At 36.9% G+C, this 24,877-nt stretch overlaps 1 protein-coding gene and 1 long non-coding RNA gene across 7 annotated transcripts in view; one reads left to right on the top strand and one right to left on the bottom strand.

The window, feature by feature from the left end:
- Window positions 1-24,877, bottom strand: part of GXYLT1 (glucoside xylosyltransferase 1) — a 55,259-nt gene that overhangs the window by 18,659 nt on the left and 11,723 nt on the right. For 5 of the 6 annotated variants that reach the window (XM_082349418.1, XM_082349413.1, XM_082349414.1 and 2 more), the window contains exons 2-5: window positions 23,165-23,257; window positions 12,750-12,921; window positions 7,949-8,074; window positions 4,728-4,979 (exon numbers count right to left, since the gene is read on the bottom strand). In XM_082349418.1, coding sequence (XP_082205544.1) covers window positions 4,728-4,979; window positions 7,949-8,074; window positions 12,750-12,921; window positions 23,165-23,257 — 643 coding nt within the window. The remainder of the gene's footprint in view (window positions 1-4,727; window positions 4,980-7,948; window positions 8,075-12,749; window positions 12,922-23,164; window positions 23,258-24,877) is intronic. The other variant, XM_082349416.1, reaches the window with a different exon arrangement.
- Window positions 12,928-18,074, top strand: LOC309608876. The gene is made up of 2 exons (XR_014233139.1): window positions 12,928-16,543; window positions 16,865-18,074. It is a non-coding gene; the product is annotated as an uncharacterized lncRNA (long non-coding RNA).

Here is a 24,877-nt window from a genome sequence, read left to right on the forward strand (position 1 = left end):
CAGATAGCTTAAAAAACATTGTTACAAGCTATTCTAGGATATATAATAAACACAATGGAGGCATAAACAATCTATCCTTTGAGAAAGAAAAGTCAGAATTCCTGGAAAAAAAAACTACGTATTTAAATATAATCTGCTATAATTGCATTACCTTTGTGTGAAGTTTCTCAGAATGCAGTAAATACAGTAAACTATACACAATCAGAAATAAATCTGGAAAATGACTGAAACAGGTTTTACTTAAGGAAATATTAAGAAAATACTTTATTGAAAGGATGACTGAAATAAGTCACTGATCATGTTCACTAAATGTTCTTAGGATCTGAAAAGGCAACTATGAATTGCTCAAGGACCAAGACCAGAAACACATTAAATAGACAGGACTGGTGGACCCCTTGTACCATGTCATGTTCAAGTCTTCACTGGATTTGACTTATGCAAAAAAAAAAAAAAAAAAATGTATAGAGAGACAGAAATACACCTATTCAAAGAAATATATCTCTTCAAAGAAAAGAAAGATAAAATTACAAGGTCCAGGGCAGTTTTAGGGGAAAAAGAAAAAATCAAGGGGTGGGAGGTGGGGGGACCCTTATAATACACGTAAAGGAAAAGTCCTACTAGAAAAATACTGGACACGAAGCAATAACACTAGTATTATTTGCTGAGGATATAATCTAGAATATCCAAGACAACCAATGAAAAACTATGAGAAATGAGCTTAATACAGAGGCATCATATATAAAAAGAGCTCAAGTCAACAGAAATGGAAAAACAGCAAAGTAGAGAAATAGTCAAAGGATATGGCCATACAGCCATTCACAAAGGAGGAAACAAAAATGGCTAAAAATTGTATGAAAAGATTTTCATCCCACATTGGTGGTACAGTCAGGAAAGTAAAAATTAAAATACATGAGATATTTTTCAGCCATATAACTACATATTCATACTAGTACACACAAACAATCAAATCAAATCATTCTTTCTCCACAATATCACACATATTAAATGTGACAGACTATATGTACTGACATAAAAATCATTTATATATTTACTAAGTGAAAAAAGCAAACTGAAGATATATAAAAGAATTCTACATATAAACGCTAATGTACATGTATATCTGTTTCAAAATACTTTTTTAAAGGGTCTGAAGAATACATAGCAAAGTTTATAATGTCATTTGGGCAAAGGAATGAAACTGAGGAGAGTGGTGTGTAAAGGGGGGACTTGTCTTTTTACTCTATATGCAATGAATTGCCTGAATTTTTATAAGCATGATTTAGTTTTGTAAATTTTTTTTTAAAGAAAACATTTTTAATCTTACAGTACAATACCTTGAAAAGTACAGTAGTACAGTACAACAGCTGGCATACAGGAACTGGCATCAAGTGAACGGGCAAGAAGAGTTACTGACTGGAGGAGGGAGAGGAGGTGGGAGATGGTAGAGCTGAAGCAGTTTTGTAATTTTTTAAAAAGATGTAGTTCTAATTTACTAATTTCAGTAAACCTACCAAAATGCACATGTATTACATTAAGATAAATTAGTTTCATTTCTAGAACTATGTATGCTTTTGAAAATAGACTCATTATTATCATCAGTTTATGTTACAAATAAATATAAAACTGACAGGTGGCTATTCATATTATGTTCCAACAATGCTAGAAACTGAGAACTCATCAATTCCCAAAGATTAGTTACTCTCCTAGTCTCTGAAAAGTTCCATCCCTTTTGGTAAGATGTTCATTGATATTGTTTTCTTAAGCTCTATATGTAACACAATAAAAGCCCTCCATCACATACATCTTTCAAATATGTAAAAACGACCCTCACAGCCACCTCACAATAAGTATTCTCTTTTTTAATATTTTTCAATAATTCATTAATGGCCTAGTTTCTAAAACTTCTGTCTGTCCTCTAACAGTAATTATCTACTGAGTTGCTACTTTACGCCAGACTCCATGCTAAATATTCTGAATACAAAGCTGCATAAAAGACACACCCTGCCCTCAGTAGATGGAGAAAACAGGCAAAAAATACTTTACAAAGTAATATATGGCACGACATGAACAGGGTACAGTAAATATACAAGAAAAAAATTCTCAAGATGCCTTATTTATATTCTCTGGTTTTTAGCTAATAAATAGAAAAAGGTTAAGAAATATCTTAATAGAGATTCAACACTGCAAATACAATCATAATACAAAATACAAAGCAGTATCTTAGCCAGTGTTATATCAATGTCTATCAAGCATTATGAGAAAAAAACAAAAAAGTTAAAATTTTACTATTTTAATTTTTAAAATATATAATTATAATACATCAGGTTGGAACTGAATAATCATGAATGGTAGGGCTGGGTGACAGCAAAGCAAAGAATTTAAAACATGGCCACTGTCCTAAGTGGGTAATCTTACAGCTTTTCATGTGATAGGAACTATGGGGTAACATTCATGGATCTGCATGAAACAGTTTGAAAAGTTATTACAAGTAATTCAGTTGCATCACTAGAGCTCTAAAATTTAAGATCTGTGCCAGAAATTATAGAGTTAGTAGGAAAAAACAAGGCAATGTTTGCTAAAGATATGTTTGGAAATCAGGAAAAAATAAAGAAAGATACATGAAAAACGGAACTAAAAATCAATAAATTTTGTAGAAACATATCAGCAATCATAAATACAATATTTAAAAACAGAGTAAATCTGTGTTGTTCCCACTGGGCAAGAATAGAGTTGTTTGAAACATAGGGATAGTAGGTATGAAGTAAACTGTGCCTACTAAATTAATGTACTATCACACGTCTCATATTTTTCTTCATTAAGTCATTAATACATAGAAAAAAACAAAAGCTTGAAAGTTTAGAAATTATTTCAAATCCCACATCTACATCTCTAGCTGGTTTAGAACATGCCACAGACAAAAGGAAAAGGGAAAGGGGAGGAACTGTTAAACATATTTAAGAATGATATTTAAGTAACTAAAAGGTAAATAAAAAATAATCAGTGATTTGAACTATATAGCTGCAATTTGAAATTTTCTTAAAAATCAAGTAATGGTGTTACACTAAATTATCTCCAAGGTTATTTGCAACACTACACTTTTCATAATTCTAAGAATTTCAAATGAAGAGTTCCTGAGCAGTCACATCATTCCTTAGCACATAATCTTATAGCACCATCTTCTGGTATAATATTACTGTGCATAGTCTAACCATCAGAAAAGTAAGAAAACTCATGGTATGACACCTGTTTTATTTAGTAAAACTTTATGGTACATGAAATTTTAAAACTCAAAATATATCAAAAAACTGGGTAATTGAAGAAAGATGTTCACTTGCAAGCAAAAGCACAGGTTACACTGGCCTCATTAATGCATTCATTTGTGGAAGACAAAAGTGAAATGAAATCAAGATTTCAGAAAGGTACAGAAAATGGGAAAGCTAAAAAAACCCCTAGGTTTACTAGATCTTTACAGAAGACAAGAGTGATGGGTATTAACTGCCTTAAGAATGAAATGGCGAGATGTGGGTGGTGAAGGCTACAAGCAGTACTGCTGCCTAGAGCAAGGATAAGAAGAGACAAGAGATTTAAATCAGACATGCAGAAAGGAGTAATAAGTAATGGTGTAAATTCTGGTCCACCAGAAGCCATAAGAAAAATACCAAATATATATACACATACAAATATACATATATGTTACATATATATTCATACCATAAAAGACATAATATCCCTTGATGTTTGATTTAGTACTAACTAGATGTAAAGGGATAAACAGTGAGTCTCTATCAGTGTTTCAGAAGCCACTGCTTTTAGCTAACACTGAGGTGCTTACTATGTGTCATGCTCTGTACTAAGCATTTTGAATGGGTCTCTTTTAAAAAGACAACCTACATAAGTCCATTTATTATCTCTATTTTTCAGCCGAGAGCACTGACATTTGAAAGTTAACTAGTTGGCTAGCGGTTGTGGTGAACAGGTGGCAAAGCTAAACGTAAGGCTAAACCACTTGACTCCAATGCCCCCAGACTACAACGACTTAAGGACTCATCAGCGTGAAACTGGTAAACAGTACAACACACTCATGTGTTCAGCATATGCAGAATCAGAGAACTTTAAATAGCCTCACTCTTCTACTGACCCCACAATTTGAGAGACGAGAAACACACAGGAACTTTTTTTTTAAAGTTAACTTCCAATAGCACCAAAATAGCCAACATTTTCTATGTGTTAGCCTCCCTTCTAAATAATTTAACCCTCACAAAAGCCCTATGACATAGGTACTGTTATCTGTCATCCCATTTCACAGATGAGGAAATCAAAGCCCAGAGATGTTGAAAACTTATCCAAGATCTCAGCGTCTGAACCAAGCCAACAGGACAGTCTTTAGCTCTTAACCACAATCTGTGTTCCCCCAAGACGTACCACACTTTAGATTCAAGTATTATGAGGCTGCACAACTACAAAATGACAACTCCTGCCTGGAATACCAGTCTAGGAAGGTGATGTTCACGCTTGCTGCACTGTTACTTCATTGTAATGCCATCCGCTCTGACCTACTGTCATGCTCTAATAAACAGAATACTAAGAACACACTTTTCTTCAATTATTCTAGATAAGTGGAAAAATTCTGAATAGCTCGATCTAGTTTTTAATAAAGCAAAATTAAATTGGAAACCAAACAATATGGAGGGAAAAGAGAGATAAGTTAACCTGGATTGGTGACTTACCTTGAAATACTTCCTTCTCATTCTGGTCATGTTCATCAACATAACTCCAGAGTTCACTCCAGTTTTTCCATAGTATGGATGTCTGGCAAAGCGATTATACCAGCCTATTCGAGGCTCTTCATGTTCTGGTGCCATTGCAGCAATTTGTGTGGAATTAAATTTCTTTAGTAAAGACCAAATATCATCAACGGGCCGTAAAAAAAGGATATCAGTGTCGACGTACAATAGTGAGTCAACTTCTTTCAGGATTAACTGTGGGGAAAGATATTTGAATCATTAACTATAACTCTATTTAATATAAAACATGAAAGAGGTTTTCATTATTTAAAAAATACCTAAGAGAGAAACTAATTGCCATTAACTTTTAAAAGTAGTTTTTCCCAAGTCTGTCATTTTTTACAAGAGCATATATAGATAGTCTGCTAATTTTTTTAATTAACTTTTAGAGAAGAAAAGCTATAAAAACAAATCAGAACAAAAACTCAATACTAAAAATTGGAAGAAAAAATAAAAGCAGTATCCTCAAAGACTAGGGTGGAAATGTTTTTCATATTGGAAAATAACATTAGCTTCGGTGAACTGACATATTGAATCTTAATTTCCTGAGGTAAATACAGAAATTAATCAGTACAAATGAAGATCTTCTCAACTTGTCCCCTCAGCCTGTAACACTAATGGCCAGCACCTTTACCTCACTCTGGGCTCAGCTAGCAAATGGTAGAGCTGAAATTGAAATCCAGACCACCTAACTCCAGAGTCCATGCTCTTATTTCTGAGCTTACTATCTCCCAACAAATCAAAGAAAATGTGCACTTACATAGCAAGGGCGAAGACAAGACTTGTCTTGGAAGACTCGCTATGTCACTTTCCGAGAGACGTTAAACCTCCAACATGTGTCTCTTATAGGAATTTTCAAGGGTAAGTTTTTATTTCTGCCTTACCCATATACTTTAGAATGTGACTCCTGTGAATTTAAATGTATTGCCTATCCCAGTGTATTAGTAAGACTCAATGATTAGGTTAACCTAAAGGTTTTTGGTTAAGAATACAATGAGGATAAGAGCTTGATCTTCATTCTGCTCCTTTTCAAAGCTGCTACCTCCTCCTGCAGTTACAAAGGCGAGCACTTACGAAGCTGAAATCACTCCCTCCCCCCCCTGATTTAGTATCAGGCTGGGGAAAAATACCTGACAGTTGACTACAGAGCCTGAGTAGGGAAGTGTCACTTGTTCAAAGACTACAATTAAAAGGGTATGTACCTATGTGGATGTCTGTTCCTCTCTCTCTTTTTGGGGGGCCAAGAGTGAGGGAAATTGTTTTTATATCAACATTTTGCTTCTGTACCATGAGACAAATGTGTGTTTACAGACTTTTGTATTGTGAGCAGTCTAGGAAGACACTACAGGTTGCTCCAGGGTTACTGTTGGGAACCACCGCCAACTGGAGATCATACATGAGGTTAAATAGTAACCACATCAGTATTTTTCTATGGTTCCTTTTTGGGGGAATAAGGAGTTGGCAGAGCTTACATTGGCTCTTTTAATCCATCTATCTTAGAGGAGAACTTAGTAAAAAAAAGGATTTTACTTTGAAAAATGAAGAATCAATTTACTTACTATCTAGTTAAAAAGATGCAGAAGTAAGAGTAAAGTACGAGGACAATTTGACAGGCTTCAAGTATTTAATTTTAGTATTCAAATTCCATTTAGGAATTTAACCAGATTACATCATTAAATGATCTGGCAAATTTCCTGTCACGACATCAACAATTGAACTTGTTAATAATGTAGAATAAAACAGAAGAGCAATGGCTGTAACCTCATGCTTCTTTCATCGTCTTTCAGTGACATATCTGTGTTTATTTAATGTCATAATGTGCTTGTTTAACGTCAGCCTCCCACATCAGACAACAGGCTCTATGAAAACAAGACATCTGTCTGTCTCATTCATTCCTATATACCCAAGCACTTCATTACAGATACTTGGTAGAATAGAGGCACTCAAACTATTAATTAAATGATGTAACATTGCAATGATTCAACATAAGATTTTTTTTAAATTTTTAAAATTTAAGGCCTACATGAAGAACCTAAAACTTCTTAGGCTTTTTCCCTTTAATCCCTTATTTGTGTGCTTCTTACAATGGACGCATGTAATGAGAAAGATATCCTAGGATCCAGATTTTTTATGCTCAGCAATAAAGCTACTGGTTAGGCAGACTCAGCTATCAAAATGTAACTTAATTTTAAACCTTAACTGACATCCTGGATTTGATAAACTCTATTCTTAATATGCTAAGAATTGCCTTAATCCACTTAATAATAACAAGTAACTTAAGTTTCTTCCCAGTAATTCATATACCTTCCAGAAACTTGTGAGCTTCTTAAATTCAATATTTCTAACTACCGTAACTATTTTAAACATTACAGTGGTTCTAACAACTACTGAGAATTTTAAAACTATCAGTGAATTCAATTCAAAATGGAAGAGGTAAGCTTGCTTCTGAATATTTTTATTTATTTTTAATTTTTTTTTTCTTTTTTGGCCACACCATGCGGCTTGCAGGATCTTAGTTCCTGACCACAGATCAAACCCGTGCCCCCTGCAGCGGAAGCTCGGAGTCCCAACCACTGGACCGCCAGGGAAGTCCCTGAATATTTTCAGATTAAAAAAATAATCAGGGTTTATCACCAGAGACCACCACCAAAGAACAGCCCCATTGAATGAATGGTTCCCATCTCCCTTCGAGTTCACGTGCCTCAAATTTTGTGTCTGTGTTAAAATATCAGCTAGAAAAGGTGAACTGGCTTGCTGTTAAGACAGAAATGATTATCTAATGATCTACTTCACTTCCCAAATTATAAATGCAGTCTGCAATTGGCAGGTGATCCTGCCACTGCTTTCCTCCTGGCAAAGATGTGGCTCCATTAAGACCTGACGACCTCTAACTCCTTCTTAGAGATGAAACAATTTATAGCAGCTGAATAAATTAAAATGTAAGAAATAGTATTTCAACAGAAATTATTTACATTTTTTGTTTTTAACAGAGGTTTTTTTATTGTAGCTTTTATTTGTTCTATGGGAAGTTTTTCTTCTAATGTTCAAAGGGAAAATCATACATGTGTGTTTATTTAACTGATTTATGTGGAACTCTTCATTAACTTGTGTGTGTAAAAGCAACATGCAAACAAACAAAAAAAAACACTGGAGAAAAAACTTACTGGCAAGAACAATCTCTGGGAAGCACACGGTTTAAAGAGCTTTTTCCATTCTGCTGCATTCTCACTTGGAAAAGTTATCGGGTATAATGAATAATTAAATGTTTGTAGAAATGACCAGCTGTTAAGCTAAAATAAAAAAACAAATAAAAAAAAAAGAACTCGGTTTAGATTTGTTTCACTTCTTCTGCAAAATCATAAACCAACAGATTATTTTTCAAAAGCTAAAATTTAAGATGTTATACATTGTATGTCATACACACTTAAGAGAAAGTTAGATTCTTCTTTCCCACCATTTTGTTTTCATTCAAAATCTTAAAGTCATTCCAATATGCTAGAAAGACTCCACCGTAAAGATCTGAGGGACAACTGAAGTTATAAGGATATCAACCACAAAACCAAAGTGGAAAGAGCCTTACAAACTGTTCGCCTCCATCAGCTTGACCTGATGTATAAATCCTCTCAATCCCTAAACAAGTTAAACTCAGAAAAATTAAGCACTAATTTTATTACCACAGTATGTATGATGTAACAGAAAATATTTACAATCCAAGTCAGACCAATGTGAAAAACTGATTAGAAAATATTTATCTATATAGTTTCAATGTCCACAGATATTCCTGGTAATAAAATATTTTGATAAATACATATCCAGTGCTGATTAAAAAAAAAAATCATTACAAAAAGCAAAATCTGATTTTCTGATCTGAAAATCTATAATGAACACGTTTACTCTTTAGTATCCCAAATGCATTTCAAGACACTGAATTGCTTCAAATTCAGTTTAAGTATTACCTATCACTGCTGCTTAAACAGAATTGTTGATTTAAATTTCCTACAGAGCATTCACAATTTTTGTGGGAAGAAAAAACTAAGCATTTTATAACAGACTGAAGATGATCTCTTTTTGAATTATGTCTGTGTTCAAGTAATTTTTATTTTTTTCTAATTTTTTAAAATGCTCAACACATATCTATTTTTTATTGTTTTATTTTTATTTTATTCTTTTTTATTTATTTTCAGTTGCATCGGGTCTTAGTTGCGGCACACAGGATCTTTCCTTGTGGCGCTCGGGCTCTCTACTTGTGGCGTGTGGGCTCGAGTGCATGGGCTCTGTAGTTGCGGCGTGCAGGCTCTCTAGCTGTGGTGCGTGGGCTCAGTAGTTGTGGTGCAAGGGCTTAGTTGCCCTGCGGGATATGGAATCTTAGTTCCCTGACCAGGGATGGAACCCACATCCCCTTCATTGAAAGGTGGATTCTTAACCACTGGACCACCAGGGAAGTCCCTGTTCAAGGGATTTTTAAAAACATGAATTCCTCCCTCTTTCTTTCCTTCTCTCTCTCTCTCTCTCTCTCTCTCTCTCTCTCTCTCTCTCTCACACACACACACACACACACACACACACACACAGAAAATCAATGCCTTTCAACATAGTTTAAGGGAATAGCTTTACTTCCAACACACTGTTTTGATGTCTCTGTTAATTAGTTTCAAACACTAGTATTTTATTTTCCTTGCGTGACTTATAAATCACTTAAAGATCCTTTCAAGGGACTTCGCTTCACAACTACAGAGCCCACGCACTCTCGAGCCTGCGTGCCGTAACTGGAAAGAAGCCCACACGCTCCAACGAAGAGCCCAGGCGCCATAACGAAAGATCCCATGTGCCGTAACTAAGACCCGACAGAGCTAAAAATAAGTAAATAAATAAATAAATAATTTTAAAAGAAGATCCTTTCAATACCAACTTCAAAATGAAATCTTAGTCATTTTTAAAATTCTAATATCTAATCATCTTTTCTGCAGTAAAAGCACATTCCACAAATATTTGATTCTCCTTCATCAAAAGCAAAACCAAACAGTCTCAGAGTTAACCATGATAGTTAAAGAAAAACTAAGTTTAAAAATATAGTATATATTATACAAGCAATAACTCAGCCAGATTTGAAGACAACACAGAAGCCGCGTATAAGATGAAGCAATAAATTTATTTTACTTTTATATTACATTTTCAAAGGTTTCCACAGTTGGTAGCAATCTCTTACTATTCTCTGAACTGTTAGGACGAGATTAATTCCTCAGTTAATATTTTAGGAAACAATCCAGATAATAAGATTAAGATCACAAAAGCACATATCACAAGTACAGAGACTAGAAATATTTTAAAACAGTAAGTAAAGCTTTTCTTCTGGGTGTTTTTTTAATTGAAGTACAGCTGATGTACAATATTATATACGTTACAGGTGTAAGGTACAGGTGCACAATTTTTAAAGGTTATACTCCATTTATAGCTATTATAAAATATTGGTTACATTCCCACACTATCTACAGGATACACTGTGATGTAAAATATATCCCGTAGCTTATTTTATACACAATAGTTTGTACTTCTTAATCTCCTACCCCTATATTGCCCCTCCTCCTTTCCCTCCCCCACTGGTAACCACTAGTTTGTTCTCTGTTAACTGTGAGTCTGTTTCTTTTTTGTTATATTCACTAGTTTGTTGTAATTTGTAGATTCCACATATAAGTGATATTATACAGTATTTTTTTTTCTCCGTCTGACTTATTTCACTTAGCACAATGCCCTCCAAGTCCATCCATGTTGCTGCAAATGGCAAAATTTTCATTCTTTTTTATGGCTGAGTAGTATTCCATTGTGTGTGTGTGTGTGTGTGTGTGTGTGTGTGTGTGTGTGTGTGTATATATATATATATATATACACACACACACACATATACATACACACCACCTCTTGTTTATCCATTCATCTGTTGATGGACACTTAGGTTGCTTCCATATCTTAGCAACTGTAAACAATGCTGCTATGAACATTGGGGTGCATGTATCTTTTCTAATGAGTGTTTTTATTTTTTTCAAATATATACTCAGGAGTGGATTGCTGAGTCATATGGTAGTTCTATTTTTAATTTTTTGAGAAACCTCCATACTGTTTTTGACAGTGTCTGCACCAATTTACATGCCCACCAACAGCATATGAGGATTCCCTTTTCTCCACATCTTAATATTTCTTCTTTGTGGTCTTTGTGATGACAGAGAGCCATTATGACCGGTGGGAGGTGAGATCTCACTGTGGTTTTGATTTGCATTTCCCTGATGATTAACGAGCAACGTTGAGCATCTCTTCACGTGCTTGTTGTCCATCTGCATGTCCTCTTTGGAGAACCGTCTATTCAGTTCTTCTGCCCATTTTTTAATCAGGTTGTTTGTTGTTTTTGATGGTGAGGTGTAGCAGCTGTTTATGTATTTTGGAATATTAACCCCTTATTAGTCACATCATTTGCAAATATTTCTCTCATTCAGTAGGTTGTCCTTTCGTTTTGTCAATGGTTTCCTTCGTTGTGCAAAAGCTTTTAAGTTTAATTAGGTCCCATTTGTTTATTTTTACTTTTATTTCCTTTGCACTTTAGGAGACAGATCCAAAAAAATAGTGCTATGATTTATGTCAAAGAGTGTTTTGCCTATGATTTCTTCCAGGAATTTTATGGTTTCTGGTCTTACATTTAGGTCTTCAATCCATTTTGAGTTTATTTTTGTGTATGGTGTTAGAGAATGTTCTAATTTCATTCCTTGTAAAACAGTAAGTAAAGCTCTATGCCTCTTGGAATCAAAGGTTTTAGCAGAAAACTAAAAGACTTGAGGTCACAAGTAGTGTTTTTCACTTAATATGCAAAATGAACTAATTTAACCTGAAAAAACATTGAATACGTTTTTCCTACATAGATCAAGCAAAAAAATCCAAATCCGTTTGAAAGCTTAATTGAGTGTAGACAGAGAGATAGACAGAGATGGTGCGGGGATAATCATTATCATCTTCACCACCATCTCAGAACACAAGGTAATGAGATTTCAGGTGAATTTTCTTCTTCGTATATGTTCTCCCTCCTATATTTATCTGTTCTCCTCTTCTTGCATAGGAATAATTTTTTTTGCTAAGATTATGTGGCGGTCCTGATTAAAAGGGTATATTGTCAACCCACACAAACAACTAGATATGGTCACATGACTAAGCTGAGACCAATGAGATACTGGCAGGAATGTCATGTGCAACTTCTAGAAAGTTTCCTTAGAAAGGAGGAGGAGAACACCCTTCTTCACTCCTCCCTCCCTCATGTTGGCTAGAATATGAGTGTGATGGCTGGAGCTTGAGTAGCCATCTTGGTTCATGAGGTAGAAGCTTTATGTTAAAGATGGCTCAGCCACAAGAGAGAAAAAACCAGAATCCCTGAAGACATGGCACTGCCATATACCACAGACTGCCTACTTTTATATAAGAGAGAAATAAACTTCTATCTTGTTTAAGCCACTGTTATTTTGGGTTTTCTGCCGTTACAGCCAAACTGACTGTAACTAACACAAAACCAAAATAAGAAACTTTCTCACCAGAGCAAGAAGCTACTTCCCTCCATATTGTCGATTAAGAGTTCCCTCTACTCAAAACAGAATTAAAACCTTTGTGCACACCCTGATTAAGGCACTCTCAAGCCGAGGATGGGAACACAATTAAGAAGTAGGACTTCTCAGTCAAAACATCCTGGAACTATAGTCAGTAAAATAAAACCTCCATGCTTGGCAAAGGACTCTAAGTAGCCTAACTCCTTTTCAAAAACAAGTCTTCCTCTTACACCCTAGATCTGGAAGCACAGATGGAAGTGGCAGCAGGGAACAGTCCCCACTCTTAGAGGGCAGAGCTGCAGAATACATATTTTTGTTCAACAACATTTTACTATATATACCATTAAATATTCAACTATACAGGCTTGACTAAGTCTCAAATACTTACTATGCCTTTAAAACTATCATGCAGTTGATCTTCAGCAAAAATATGGAACTGAAGAGGTTTGATGCTGAAGATAAGTGCTGACTTCAACATGGTTAGAGTTTCTTCCAGTCTTTCCCCACAGGCAACTACGGCTAGGTGCACTCTCTCAACGGGCTGCATTTTCAGACTATACCTGATAGAAAAGAAAACCACATTTTCCAACAGTGTTAGTACAGGGTAACATGTTAACGACATGGTATTCTGACCATGTTCAAAGATTGAAATTTGAACAAGGTCCTACTGTACAGCAGAGGGAACTATATTCAATATCCTGTAATAAACCATAATGAAAAAGAATATGAAAGAGAATATATATATAACTGAATCACTTTGTTGTACACCAGAATCCAGCACAACACTGTAAATCAACTACAGTTCAATTGAAAAAAAAAACAAAAAACAAACTGAAGTTTGAACCTTCTATTTAAAAAGCAAAGACACATCAAATTACAAAACAGTACAATGTTGAATCAATCATATATATATCTATACCCTCAACCAGCCTTTCTCAGCTAATGTTCCTCACCAGGAACCACAAAACACAAAAAATGACCACTTCCGCATTCCCCCAAGAATGGTACATAACTAGCATCATTCTGGATGTACGGGAGAGAAGTTAATTCACTACTCACTCTGGATGCTGTAGGACATTAGGGCTTAATTCTCTCAAGGAAACCCCCACTTGAGAAAGGGAGCAGCACTGATTTGAAGGTCTTCCATTTAATTTTTAACTATTTTACTTAAAAAAAAAAATCTCAAACACACCAAAGTAGAGACAATACAACAGTAAATCTCCATGTACCCATCTCTCAGCTGCAACAATTATCCATTCAAAGGTATTCTTATTTCCTCTAAAGCCCCTCCCCACAGCCCTTTCCACTAACCAACAGATCACTGTGAAGCAAACCCAGATATAAATTCACCCACAAATATTTCAGTATTATATCCAATCTTCAACCATGCTGATTACAAGAAGTTTCCTTCACATAAGTTTTTTTTTTTTTTTTTACTGTGCAATCCCACTTATCAAGTAATCAGTGAGAAGTAAAAATTTCTGAGGTGGTCTAAAAATACTAGTCAAACGCTAGTAGCACAACATTTTGGAAGGAAGGAAAGATTCCTGAACTCCAGTTATCAGCCTAGGCTATGTCAGACCCTACCTGTAACACAGAGCAGCAGTGCAAGCACCTTACCACTGAACCAGTAACACTCCACCACCATACGAGGAACAGAACTACTTACGTGCGACTGCACTGTTATTAAACAATTAACATTCACGGTATGAAATAAAGACCTCATCTGTAATTAGGACATAAAATAATCTTTTTGGAACTGACAGCTAAAGGTATGTAGGAGTGGAAGACAACATAATACAAACTAGTAGCACATTAAAGTATTATGAAGTACAAACATTCCAAAATGAAAAACATACAAATCTGACTTTAACTCAATTTTTAGTTACAGAGATCCTTTCTGTAAAATGTATAAGGGGATTAGAAATAATACTGTTTAACGTTAATAGTTGTATGTATCCATTACTGAGATTTTGTAGTAGCAGGGATGGGTGATTAATCATTTTTCTTAAATTTATAAGCTAAAATTATCGTAGTTATGTTCCTTAGCACAGGACTTTGGAATCTTGAGTATTCATGTGTCCATGTGTCAGAGTGGACCCAGAACTGTTTCCTGAGGAAAATCTTGGTCTTGCTCATGGGTAATCCCTCAACTGACCAGGATATGAGAAAACAGAAAATGATGTTAAATAACATTAAATACAAACAACTGACTACATAAAACACACCTGAATATCAAATTCATACAACTTAATGTTTTAACATTAAACATTTGGAATTATTTATCATTCATAGGATAAAAAATTAAGTCTGAATATATATAACGTGCTCCTGCTTTTACTACGGATCTATTCAGTCATATTAACAAGCTTGTTTGCCAAGGGCCCAGAGACATTTAAGACAGCAGTTGAAACTGATGCTCTTCTGGTCTGAGTTCCTGAGGCCTGAAAATGGGTTCACTTCTCTTACATGGGACATCTCTTACCTACACAATTACTGGTAACTGTCAGCCTTCAGCAGAGGAGCAGAAAGGCTCTTCAGCATGAATACTTATCTCCTAGAAAACACAGGAGTCATTTCCTTCCCTGATCCCGCAACTGGGGGGCTGAAACCCAGTACCTTGATAACCTACCCTTTATTCAGACTAATGGGCCAATTATTCTAAAGAGGTTCTTTAAAAACAAACAACAACTGCTTTTAAGAAAAAGAAACCTTCCCTGGATAATTCATGAAGTTAAACATTATTACACCACTTTGTTAATGGTATTAAATGGAGAAGTCACATAAAAAGTGGTATTCTTGGAAGGGGAATATTTACTATTCGAGAAGCGGTGGTGATAGTTCATTCTTCATCAAGTTATTAAGATTATCATTAAATTAAGATATAACATCAGGTATATACTTTGCCTTTAAAATTTAGATCAATCTACCAGGAAATGGTTTTTATGAGTGGTTTGAGGAGGGGACAACTGCATAATTTTGCACATGGCTACCCAGCTATCCAGGCATCTTCTGTTACAGGGTTACCAGAGTTTAGCCTTTCACCACTCACCTGCCGTGCTACCTCTTTCACTCATAAAGTACAGCATAAGCTTGGGTCTTTTGAAAGCTCTGTTCTTTTCCACTGACAGGAATTAGAAAGAAGCAGTGCCTGCTTCCTTGTCTGCACCCTCTATCCATTCCCCTCGTTTCTGTTGAGCCCCTCAGTTTATAACCTTGGAACCCTATCAGAGGGGAGACTATCTACACTTTCTAAACCTAAACGAGGGGACATGAACCCAGTTCACCTCAAAGCAGTGGAAGCCACAATGACACAAGTAAAAGAGAAGGCGATCAAGACACACAACAATCTCACAGAGCTCTCCATTGTCTCAGCTTTCTGATAAATGCCTCCAGGTTCTGTTCCTCATGAGGGTATAAAGACCCTCATTAAAGCACCAAGATTTGAGAATCTATAATGGGCTCAGATTGCTTAACTGGCCATAACTAGATCCTGCCCCAAAGCTAAAAGCCTAGAGATTTAAAGAGTGAGCCATAACAGTCATGTGCTGTTTGGCACAGAACTCTCTACATACAGAAGTATAATAAACCTTCTCAAGAGAAGTAAGTCAAATGTTCTTCAAGGAAAAAAAAGTCCTTCGAAGGTCAGTCCCAGGGACTCCTGCTCTCAGACACTGCAGAAAGGCTTGTTCTAATCACACTGCTAGCACTCCTTCCACCAACTTCTATGAAAGTAGTAGTACTTGCAACTATATTGCATTTGTTTTTCTGTTATGTGTCCCTTTTTAGCAAAAGCATTATATACAGTACAGACTCCAACAGCTAAACTGACAAGACAAAACGTATTTTAAAGATGTCTCTGCTCACGACCCTGTCCCTAGACCCAGGAACAGGAAGTAACTGCAACTGGAAGAAATCTAAAGTAAGCTTTTACACTGGAGGAAGGGATAACTAAAACCTTCGAAGAAGTTGTAGGGAAGTAGCCATGCAAGTAATTTTGGTCCCAACTGAATGGTGTTAATATTGTCAGGATCTACAAAAATATGCTATATATTAATCACAGTGTGAATAAGAGAAAGTCCCTGTGGATTTAAAGAAATGTTATCCAGAAAGGACATTTTAAAGTCATACCTACTTTTCTACAGATATATGATTAGAAGAAATGCTTCAGATAATTCAAAGGTAACCCCTGAGGGCTTCCCTGCTGGCGCAGTGGTTGGGAGTCTGCCTGCCAATGCAGGGGACGCGGGTTCGAGCCCTGGTCTGGGGGGATCCCACGTGCCGCGGAGCGACTGGGTCCGTGAGCCACAGCTGCTGAGCCTGGGCGTCTGGAGCCTGTGCTCCGCAACGGGAGGGGCCGCGACGGTGAGGGGCCCGCGCGCCGCGATGGGGAGTGGCCCCCGCTCGCCGCGACTGGAGAGGGCCCTCGCACAGGGACGAGGACCCAACACAGCCAAAAATAAAAATAATAAATAAATAATAAATAAAAAATTTTAAAAAAAGGTAACACCTGAGGGTCCCCATGACTAAATCTGGCATAGCCTGAGCACAGACTAGAATTGTGACAGCAATGAATGGTAACACATTCTATTAAAAAACTGAATCAGTGAGTCCAAAATGATACTAAATAAAGAGTAAGGCGGAGGGGGAACCCTCCTTTAAAGATGAATCCCAACCAATAAATGTAGAAGGAATGACAGAATTACAAAAAACACTATTTTGCATTCACTATTGCAATAGATGATTTGACCAAGAATAATTAATGGATGCTAAAACCACAGAGTATCAAGGTATTATCCCCACACATTACAAAGGGGATAAAGATACTGTTACGGTGTAGAAATGAGACACCGCCACCTTAACCAGGGGCTCAACCAACCAATCATGTTAACTGTCTGCCACCGCATGCCTCCCCATAGAACGCCCAAAGAGCACAAGATCTCCTGCGCAGTATTCCTGCCAAAGATCCTGAATCTAATCCTAAGGAGACAGGCAAATCCAAATAAAGGAACATTCTGCAAAACAAAACAAAAATATCATGTCATGAAAGAAAGACACCAACCACCACGCCTCCCTGCCCTGCGCCCCCCTCAAAAAAATGTCTGGAAATTGTTCTAGAAAAAAGAAGACTAAATAGATTTAATAACTGAATGCAATTTTTCCTTGACTGGGTTCTGAATGGGGAAGAAAAGATACAAAGTTCATTAATAGGAAAATAAGGAAATATGAATATATATAAATATAACATTCTGTCAGTGTTAAATAACTTGAAAGTGCCAATTTTGTTATGTTGGTACTGGAGAATATCCCTGTTCTTAGGCAATACATGCTGAATATTTAGGCTGTCGCTCAAACAGTTCAGCCAAAAAGTGGCAAAATGTTACTAATAGGTAAATATCTAGCGAAAGGTATGTAGTGGCTCACTATGCTATTCTTATAACCTCTGTAGATTTGAAAACTTATTGAAGTAAAAAGCTGAGAGAAGGAATCCAGAAAAAAAAGTTAACACAATGTTTTAGATGAAAATTCTAATACAAATACTGTAAACAGACTTATAAGCCTTAAGAATAGACTTATTTTAAGTAACATTTCTGCTATAAAGGAATAATAATTTTTCTTTTTTTAGACAGAATCAAAATTTAAACATTAAAAATTTTAAATCAAAATTAAAAATTTTTTTAATCAAAATTTAGCATCAAAAGCTTCCAGTGTGGGCTTCCCTGGTGGCGCAGTTGTTGAGAATCTGCCTGCCAATGCAGGGGACACGGGTTCGAGCCCTGGTCTGGGAAGATCCCACATGCCACAGAGCAACTAGGCCCGTGAGCCACAATTACTGAGCCTGCATGTCTGGAGCCTGTGCTCCTCAACAAGAGAGGCCGCGATAATGAGAGGCCCGCGCACCGTGATGAAGAGTGGCCCCCACTTGCCGCAACTAGAGAAAGCCCTCACACAGAAACGAAGACCCAACACAGCCATAAATAAATAAATAAATAAATAAATAAATAAAAAGCTTCCAGTGTGTTCTTCTAGCCTATAATTCAATTAGTGTTTTCTCTAAAAGAAAACAACGTATGACAATATTTAGACTAGGAATTAGCATTATAATTAAGTACACAGACTCAAAGTAAACAGATTAAATTTCTGATAACAATCTCCCCAAACTAAAAAATAACTGCCACGAACTTATCTTTAAAAACTTGCAGTTGAACAAAATTGGAAAACTATATTCAGAAACACTAATGATAATTTCCTTAATGTGTAGCTCTTAAAAAAAAGTTTTCCCTCTTACTATAAAAAAAAGAGTTGTGGTGAATTAACATACTAAGGTAAAACTACTTTAAAGGTTGTATATAAATCACTTTGGGGACAAAATACAATACTTCAAAAAAACTCTGCAAGGTTTTATGCAAAGCATTAAAAAAAATCTAAAAATTCAACATTTTGTAAGTATTAATTGTTAAAATATCATTTAAAAGAGTCTGTAAAAATATACCTCTTAAAACTAGCATGGGACCACTCAAGATAACAGTTCAGGTAGCAAATACACAGACTATGAACTGAAAATCCATTCCCATCATAGAGAGAAAGATTAAATATTTTAAAAGCTCAAGTCACATAATAATATTAGAATTAAGAGATTACATAATGAAAAGAAAACTACAATTAAAAAATGAAACAAATAAGGAAAATATTTGTAATCAATGGCAAAGGTAGAACATATTATTCTAAGAGTTCATAAAATAAGCATTAAAAGCTCAACAGGTAAAAATCAATACAGAAAATACAAACAAAAATTTAAAAAGCCAAATAAATGCAGAAATATATTCAAGAAATAATCAATGAATATAAATCAATAATAAGCTATCATTTTACTCTAATAAGTGGTAAAATTACAGCTCCCAATAATGAATGTTAAGGTTATGGTGACACCAGTACACTCACACAATGCTGGTACAGGCTTAAATCTGTATAATTTTTAGAACATAAGTGATATCCATTCTTTTTAATGAATATTTGAACTCCTTTCACCTGCTAGACACTGGGGATAAACAAGAAAGCCACAATCCTAACCTCACACAATTTACAGCTGTTGTGAAAAGACGGATTTTTAAAAGATTTAATCAGAAAGCATGGTAATTGCTGAAACAGAAAACAATCAAGGTTGCTGACTGGGCTCACTACACAAACATCTAACCTCGTCTGAAACTGCTGAGGAAAATTACTAGTCACTTACTGCTTGCCAAGCACCTTGCCAAACAATGGGGCTTAAATAATGAACACCACGTGGTGTCCGACTGCGAAGTCAACACTCCAGAAGTGGGTAATGGTTCACAACCACAACAGATGCAGCAGGTACAGTAACTAGGAGGATACAGAGAAGGCAGAAGCGGTGGGCACGGAAGGGAGGTCACAGTGGCGGGTTAAGAAGTGATTCCATGGTAGTTAAGGGACAGAAAGGAAGATGCCGGCAGGAGCAACAGCATGAAAGGAGACGGGCAGGAAAAGTCACTGCAGACTGACGGACGTGTGGGAAGTCCATCATGAGCCAAGACACGAAACCCAGATGAGGGGCGGTGTGAGGAGCCAGACCAAGTCAGCAAGGCGAAAATCACCACCGTGCAGCTGGAAACGCAGTCCGGGAGCTCAGAAAACAGCTCTGGAATGAAGATATCGGTTAAACAGGCGATCCTGCGCCTATCCAGGGAGCAGAGTCCTAAGGAGTTAGGACTAGAGAGGAGTCCAGAGGCAGCGGGAACGAAACCTGAGACAAGAGCCAGAGACGGACAGAGTCGAACGGAAGCAAGAGGAAGTGGTAACAAGAAAGCACGTTAGGGCTCAAAGAACAATTCCGAGGTCAGAGGTGACTTCAGTGAGAGCGGGTTTTTAGTCAGGTGGCGGGCTGAGGTGTGAAGGTGTTCTTCTTTTGTTTTTTGTTTTTTAAGGAAGTAAAGCCAGTAGATACTCTTATAAATGTTTTCTGGTGAGGAGAAAGAATAAACAAAGGATGCTTGAAGGAAAGGGGCTGGAAGCAAGCTGCTGTAGGGACTTTGTGTTTGGTTTGTTTCAGGGACAGAAGAGGCAGCAGAGGTGTGAGCGCTGTGACGCCACCACCGGGGAGCAGTCGGGGGCAGACGACTCATGCAGATACAAGTTACTAGAAGCACACGCACAGGAACGGCGAAAACATTTGCGGTGGGTGTTGAGGCGATTTGGGCTTTTTTATGTTACTTTATGATCACTGTATAATAAATTAATTGGGAGGCAATAATCCCCCAGAGACGTCTAATCAAAATACATAAAGAATTCAAATTGGAAACGCTGGGACAAGTCTGGGGAGAAGAAAATGGTGCCAGTTAAGGGCCCACTGGTGCCAGGCAAAATGGGAGAGCTAATGGTAGCCGAGGGGATTTCAAAAGCTTCCCCAGGTGGGCAGAGTCAGGCAAAAATGAGGTGCTATTTAAATACTGAAATGGTGGGGGAGAATGACATGGCAGTGGGATGGCACTTTAGCTTGTCGGCACATTGGAATAGTCTGAATAAGTAAGGGATCCCCAAGAGCAAAGTAAGAAACTAAGTGTTGGACTGCAGCATGCAGGCCTGCGAGCCCTGTACTTGCCCAGCTTCAAGGCCGAAGGAGGAGGCCAGAGTCAGGCCGGCAGAGACGTCAATGGCTTAACGGACAGGGGGAGCTTACATGTCGAAAGCAAGGTCCTGGAGCAGCACGCCACTGTGTGCAGACGACACGGCAGCAGTGTTTGCTGGGCGGCGGGGGTAAGGGGTAATCAGTTACAGGGAGAACTGACCTCAGGTTGGCTCACTGGTTACCAGGGAAACTAGCAGAGGGGCATGCGCCTCACCATTTAAAGGTCAGAACAATCACTAGTTGGGGCAGGGGCAAGTATGTAGGAAGGTCAGTCATGTGAGTAGGGTGTAGGTGAGGCAGGGACTGGTTGAGCAGGGGATGTACAGAGAGCAAGAGAACAGCCATCTTGGGTGGCCTGATCATACACTAAGTTTAAGAGATTTTACATAATGATATGATACATGTAACAAAATGGTTACAGATTTATACTATGGATGTAATATTACAGGCAGAGAGTATAACTTTTAAAATCTCAAATTTAGGAGAGTAAAAAAGCACAAGGGTTTACAATATCATGCATCTATCCACATGTAATTCCTTCCAGGGAATACTTGGAAGCTTTGGGAAAATAGTGAGTTGGAGAGACTCAAAGAAAAGGAATACTAAGCAGAGGCTCCAGGATTCAGACTAGGTCAACTTCCCTGGGCCACTTCCGCAGTAGAGGAGGTAGGAAGATCATTACTCATGCCGTAACTTACGAAAGGGCCTGGGTTGTATAAATCCGAGTATACAGGGGCTTTCAACCTTACCCAGCTCCCAGAGTGAGTAGATTTATGTCAGGTCGGAGAGAGCTAAGTGGTGCTTGTCATTACTCTATTCACTAGCAAACTCTTTAAAGGATGAAGAATATGGAGCTCCTATTCTCCAAAATTATGAACAAGCTGAATGGTAAGATTATCTTTAAAAAGTAAGCTTTTAAAAGTTTACATACTCTGACTCGACTGACCCATATTAGAATTTCAATCATCCAATCTTTTCCATAGCAATGAGATACAATTAAAATATGTGATTTCAATGATTCCTTCCCAGTTGTTCATGGGATGTATAATGTATTGGGAACACACGCATTTAAAAATACACACTACTAATATTTATTAAGAATGCAGTTCTTCCCACCTGGAATATGTCACCTCTTGTCCTTAAGCCTGGCTAATTTCCTGTTCATCGTGTAGTCATTCCCTTGAAAACGCCTTCCCTGATGCCTTAAGATGACCCCACCTCATCCCACCTGCTTCTCCCATCTTCATGGCTATAACCTGTCACCCTCTATTATAGTCTCAGGTTGACTAGTGTGAAGCTCCCATCAGAATGTAAGCTCCAGAAGGATGGGGCCATGTTAACCAGACTCAGTCTGATTCTTAGCACCTAGCACTGTGCCTGGCAAATGGAAGGAGTAGAATTAAAATTCAAATGAATCATAAAGAAATTTTATTCTCGGGAAGGGCACTTCAGGCTACGGCCTCACTCTCCCCTGCTACTATCTCAGAGAGTCTGATATCCCATTCCTACCAATACTTGTTCCCTTCGTTGAAGGTTAGAGCAGGAAGGGACCTGAGAGTCAGCCAATCCAATGCCTTCATTATCCAGAGACGTGAACAAAGCTGAACTAGTCAAAAACTTTAAAAAAGGGCCAATAAACAATGTCATATCATTTGCTCCTTCATTAAACACTTATCTTTATCCTCCCATTCCCCAATATTCAACCCCTCTGCTCATAACCAATATAATCCTTCCCCAGTTGTCTCCATCTACCTACAAAGTGATTTTTCAGTATACCAGCTTTAAGTTAGATAAATGCTATATGTCTGTAAGTGTCAGTGGAAATCTACTTTTATTATCCGGTTACCACTTCATCACCTGTTACCTAAAATTAGATCATAAATTGTCCTAAGAACAATGGTTTATCTTAGTAACATCTTTAAAATTTTTTAGAGCATTTTATACACAGTATGTATTAAAAAATTAGTCATAACTACTTCAAAGTGGGAAAAAGAACAGAAAACCCAATCAGAAAACAAATTATTTACTTGTATAATAATATTACAGGAAAAGAAACATTTTTATGACCATATGACCACATTTTTATTACACTCAAAAATTTTTTAGCTACTATCTAATCTTACCTACACTGATCTACCAATTAAATATTAAGTGCCTACCTAAAAGCCGCTTCCCAAAAGCAGTTCATTCCACAAACATCAGAGGGCAGCATCCAATAGGGATTCCAGTAACACAGAGAGAAATCTTTACACCTAACAGAGTAAGACAGAAATAGTCCTATGTGAGTATTTTGGCTTAAAACTAACAAGGAATTTACTCAATAACATAAAAACTTACTGTTCTATTTTACAGCAACAAAACTGCAAATCCAACTTGCTATGGTAACTTGAGGATTTCTGGAAATTGCTTTCTCCCTTACTTAGCGTACCACTACTTTAAATAGAACTTTAAAACCTTTAGGCAAAAAATACCACAGACTGGAAATGTTTTTTAGTCATGAACGCTCTTAATATATTAAGATATCCTCCTAAGACGACACAGAAAATATTGGAATACTTCTAAAATTTTCCTTCCTTCATGAACTGCACATATTCCCCCTAGAATAAAATCCATTCCGCCAAACAAAACATTTGCTTATCCTGAAGCAAAATTTAAGCCACAAATGCTGGTAGAAAGGAAAGAGAGAATCTTTAAATGCTTTTAAACTAATCCTCAATCCAAGCTTAAAACACAAAGTATGGTGTTTTAAGTTGGAAATAAGAGACCAAGCTGATATTCACGGCTCAGTTTCATTACCTACACATCTCAGTTTCACTATATTTCACAAGCTAAAATGGGGGATCAAATGTGGTCTTTCTTCTTAGATTGCAGGTTGGAGCTAAAAAAACCCACAAATACACAACAACAACAACAACTGCTCACATTACAAAAAGTATGTTTTTCATTGTTATTCCTTTTCAAAACAAGTCTAGTTGGAAATTCAGTACAGTGGAGGCTTGGGTTTACTAAAGCAAGTATGAAGTCAGAGTGAGTCACTAAACAGGTCACCTCATGTCCCATCACCATGAATTCAATTATAAGTTACTGTTCTTACAGGGAAAGGTCTATGAAATTTCATATTTGCAACATCTCTGATCACAGCTCTCACAAATGTCAACAGGCTAAGACAGGGGGTCTCAATCCAGGATGTACAATGAAATCACCAGAGAGCCCTACACCAGACCTGTTAAATCAGAAACCCTGAGGACAGGGTCAGGCACTGGTTGCTTTTAAAATCCTGCCTAAGTTATTCTGTATACTACTGCATGAAGAACTACAACGTCAGAATTTTTAAAACAATGGGGAAAAGTGACATTAAAATTTGTTTTTCCTTGAAATGGACACCGTTTTCAAGCACAGCATAAAAAGTTAACATATCTTAATTTAAATGGTCGATAAATCAGAAAAAGAAAATGTGTGCAGACCAGTAAAATGTACAACCTGATGAGGAAATTTGTTTGTCCCCTTCCAGGCATGGTCATGTAGTTTTTAAGTCTTGCACTTATTAGTAGAGACAGGCTGAGTGAAAGTGGCAACAACTAACACAGAGTTTTTTTCAGATTCAAGAGTTCTCACATCCATTTAAGCCTCACAACAAACCTGTTCAAATAGGTATCTCCATCTTTCAGATACAGACATTGTCAAAGCTTTCTTTCAACAAAACCACAATTTATTTATAATCAACACCTAAAGTGCCCCTTTGTTCCAGGAAGGAAATAAGTCGGTTATTCCATCTCCTTCTGTCAAATCTTCCAACAGCAGAAAATGAAAATTAAAAATGAAGTCTCAAAGAAAATGACTAATTAAATTTTTTTGTAAAAATGACTGCTTGA

Source organism: Balaenoptera borealis (genome assembly GCF_965194805.1).
Source record: "Balaenoptera borealis genome assembly, chromosome: 13".
In the NCBI taxonomy this organism is placed as follows: Eukaryota; Metazoa; Chordata; class Mammalia; order Artiodactyla; family Balaenopteridae; genus Balaenoptera; species Balaenoptera borealis.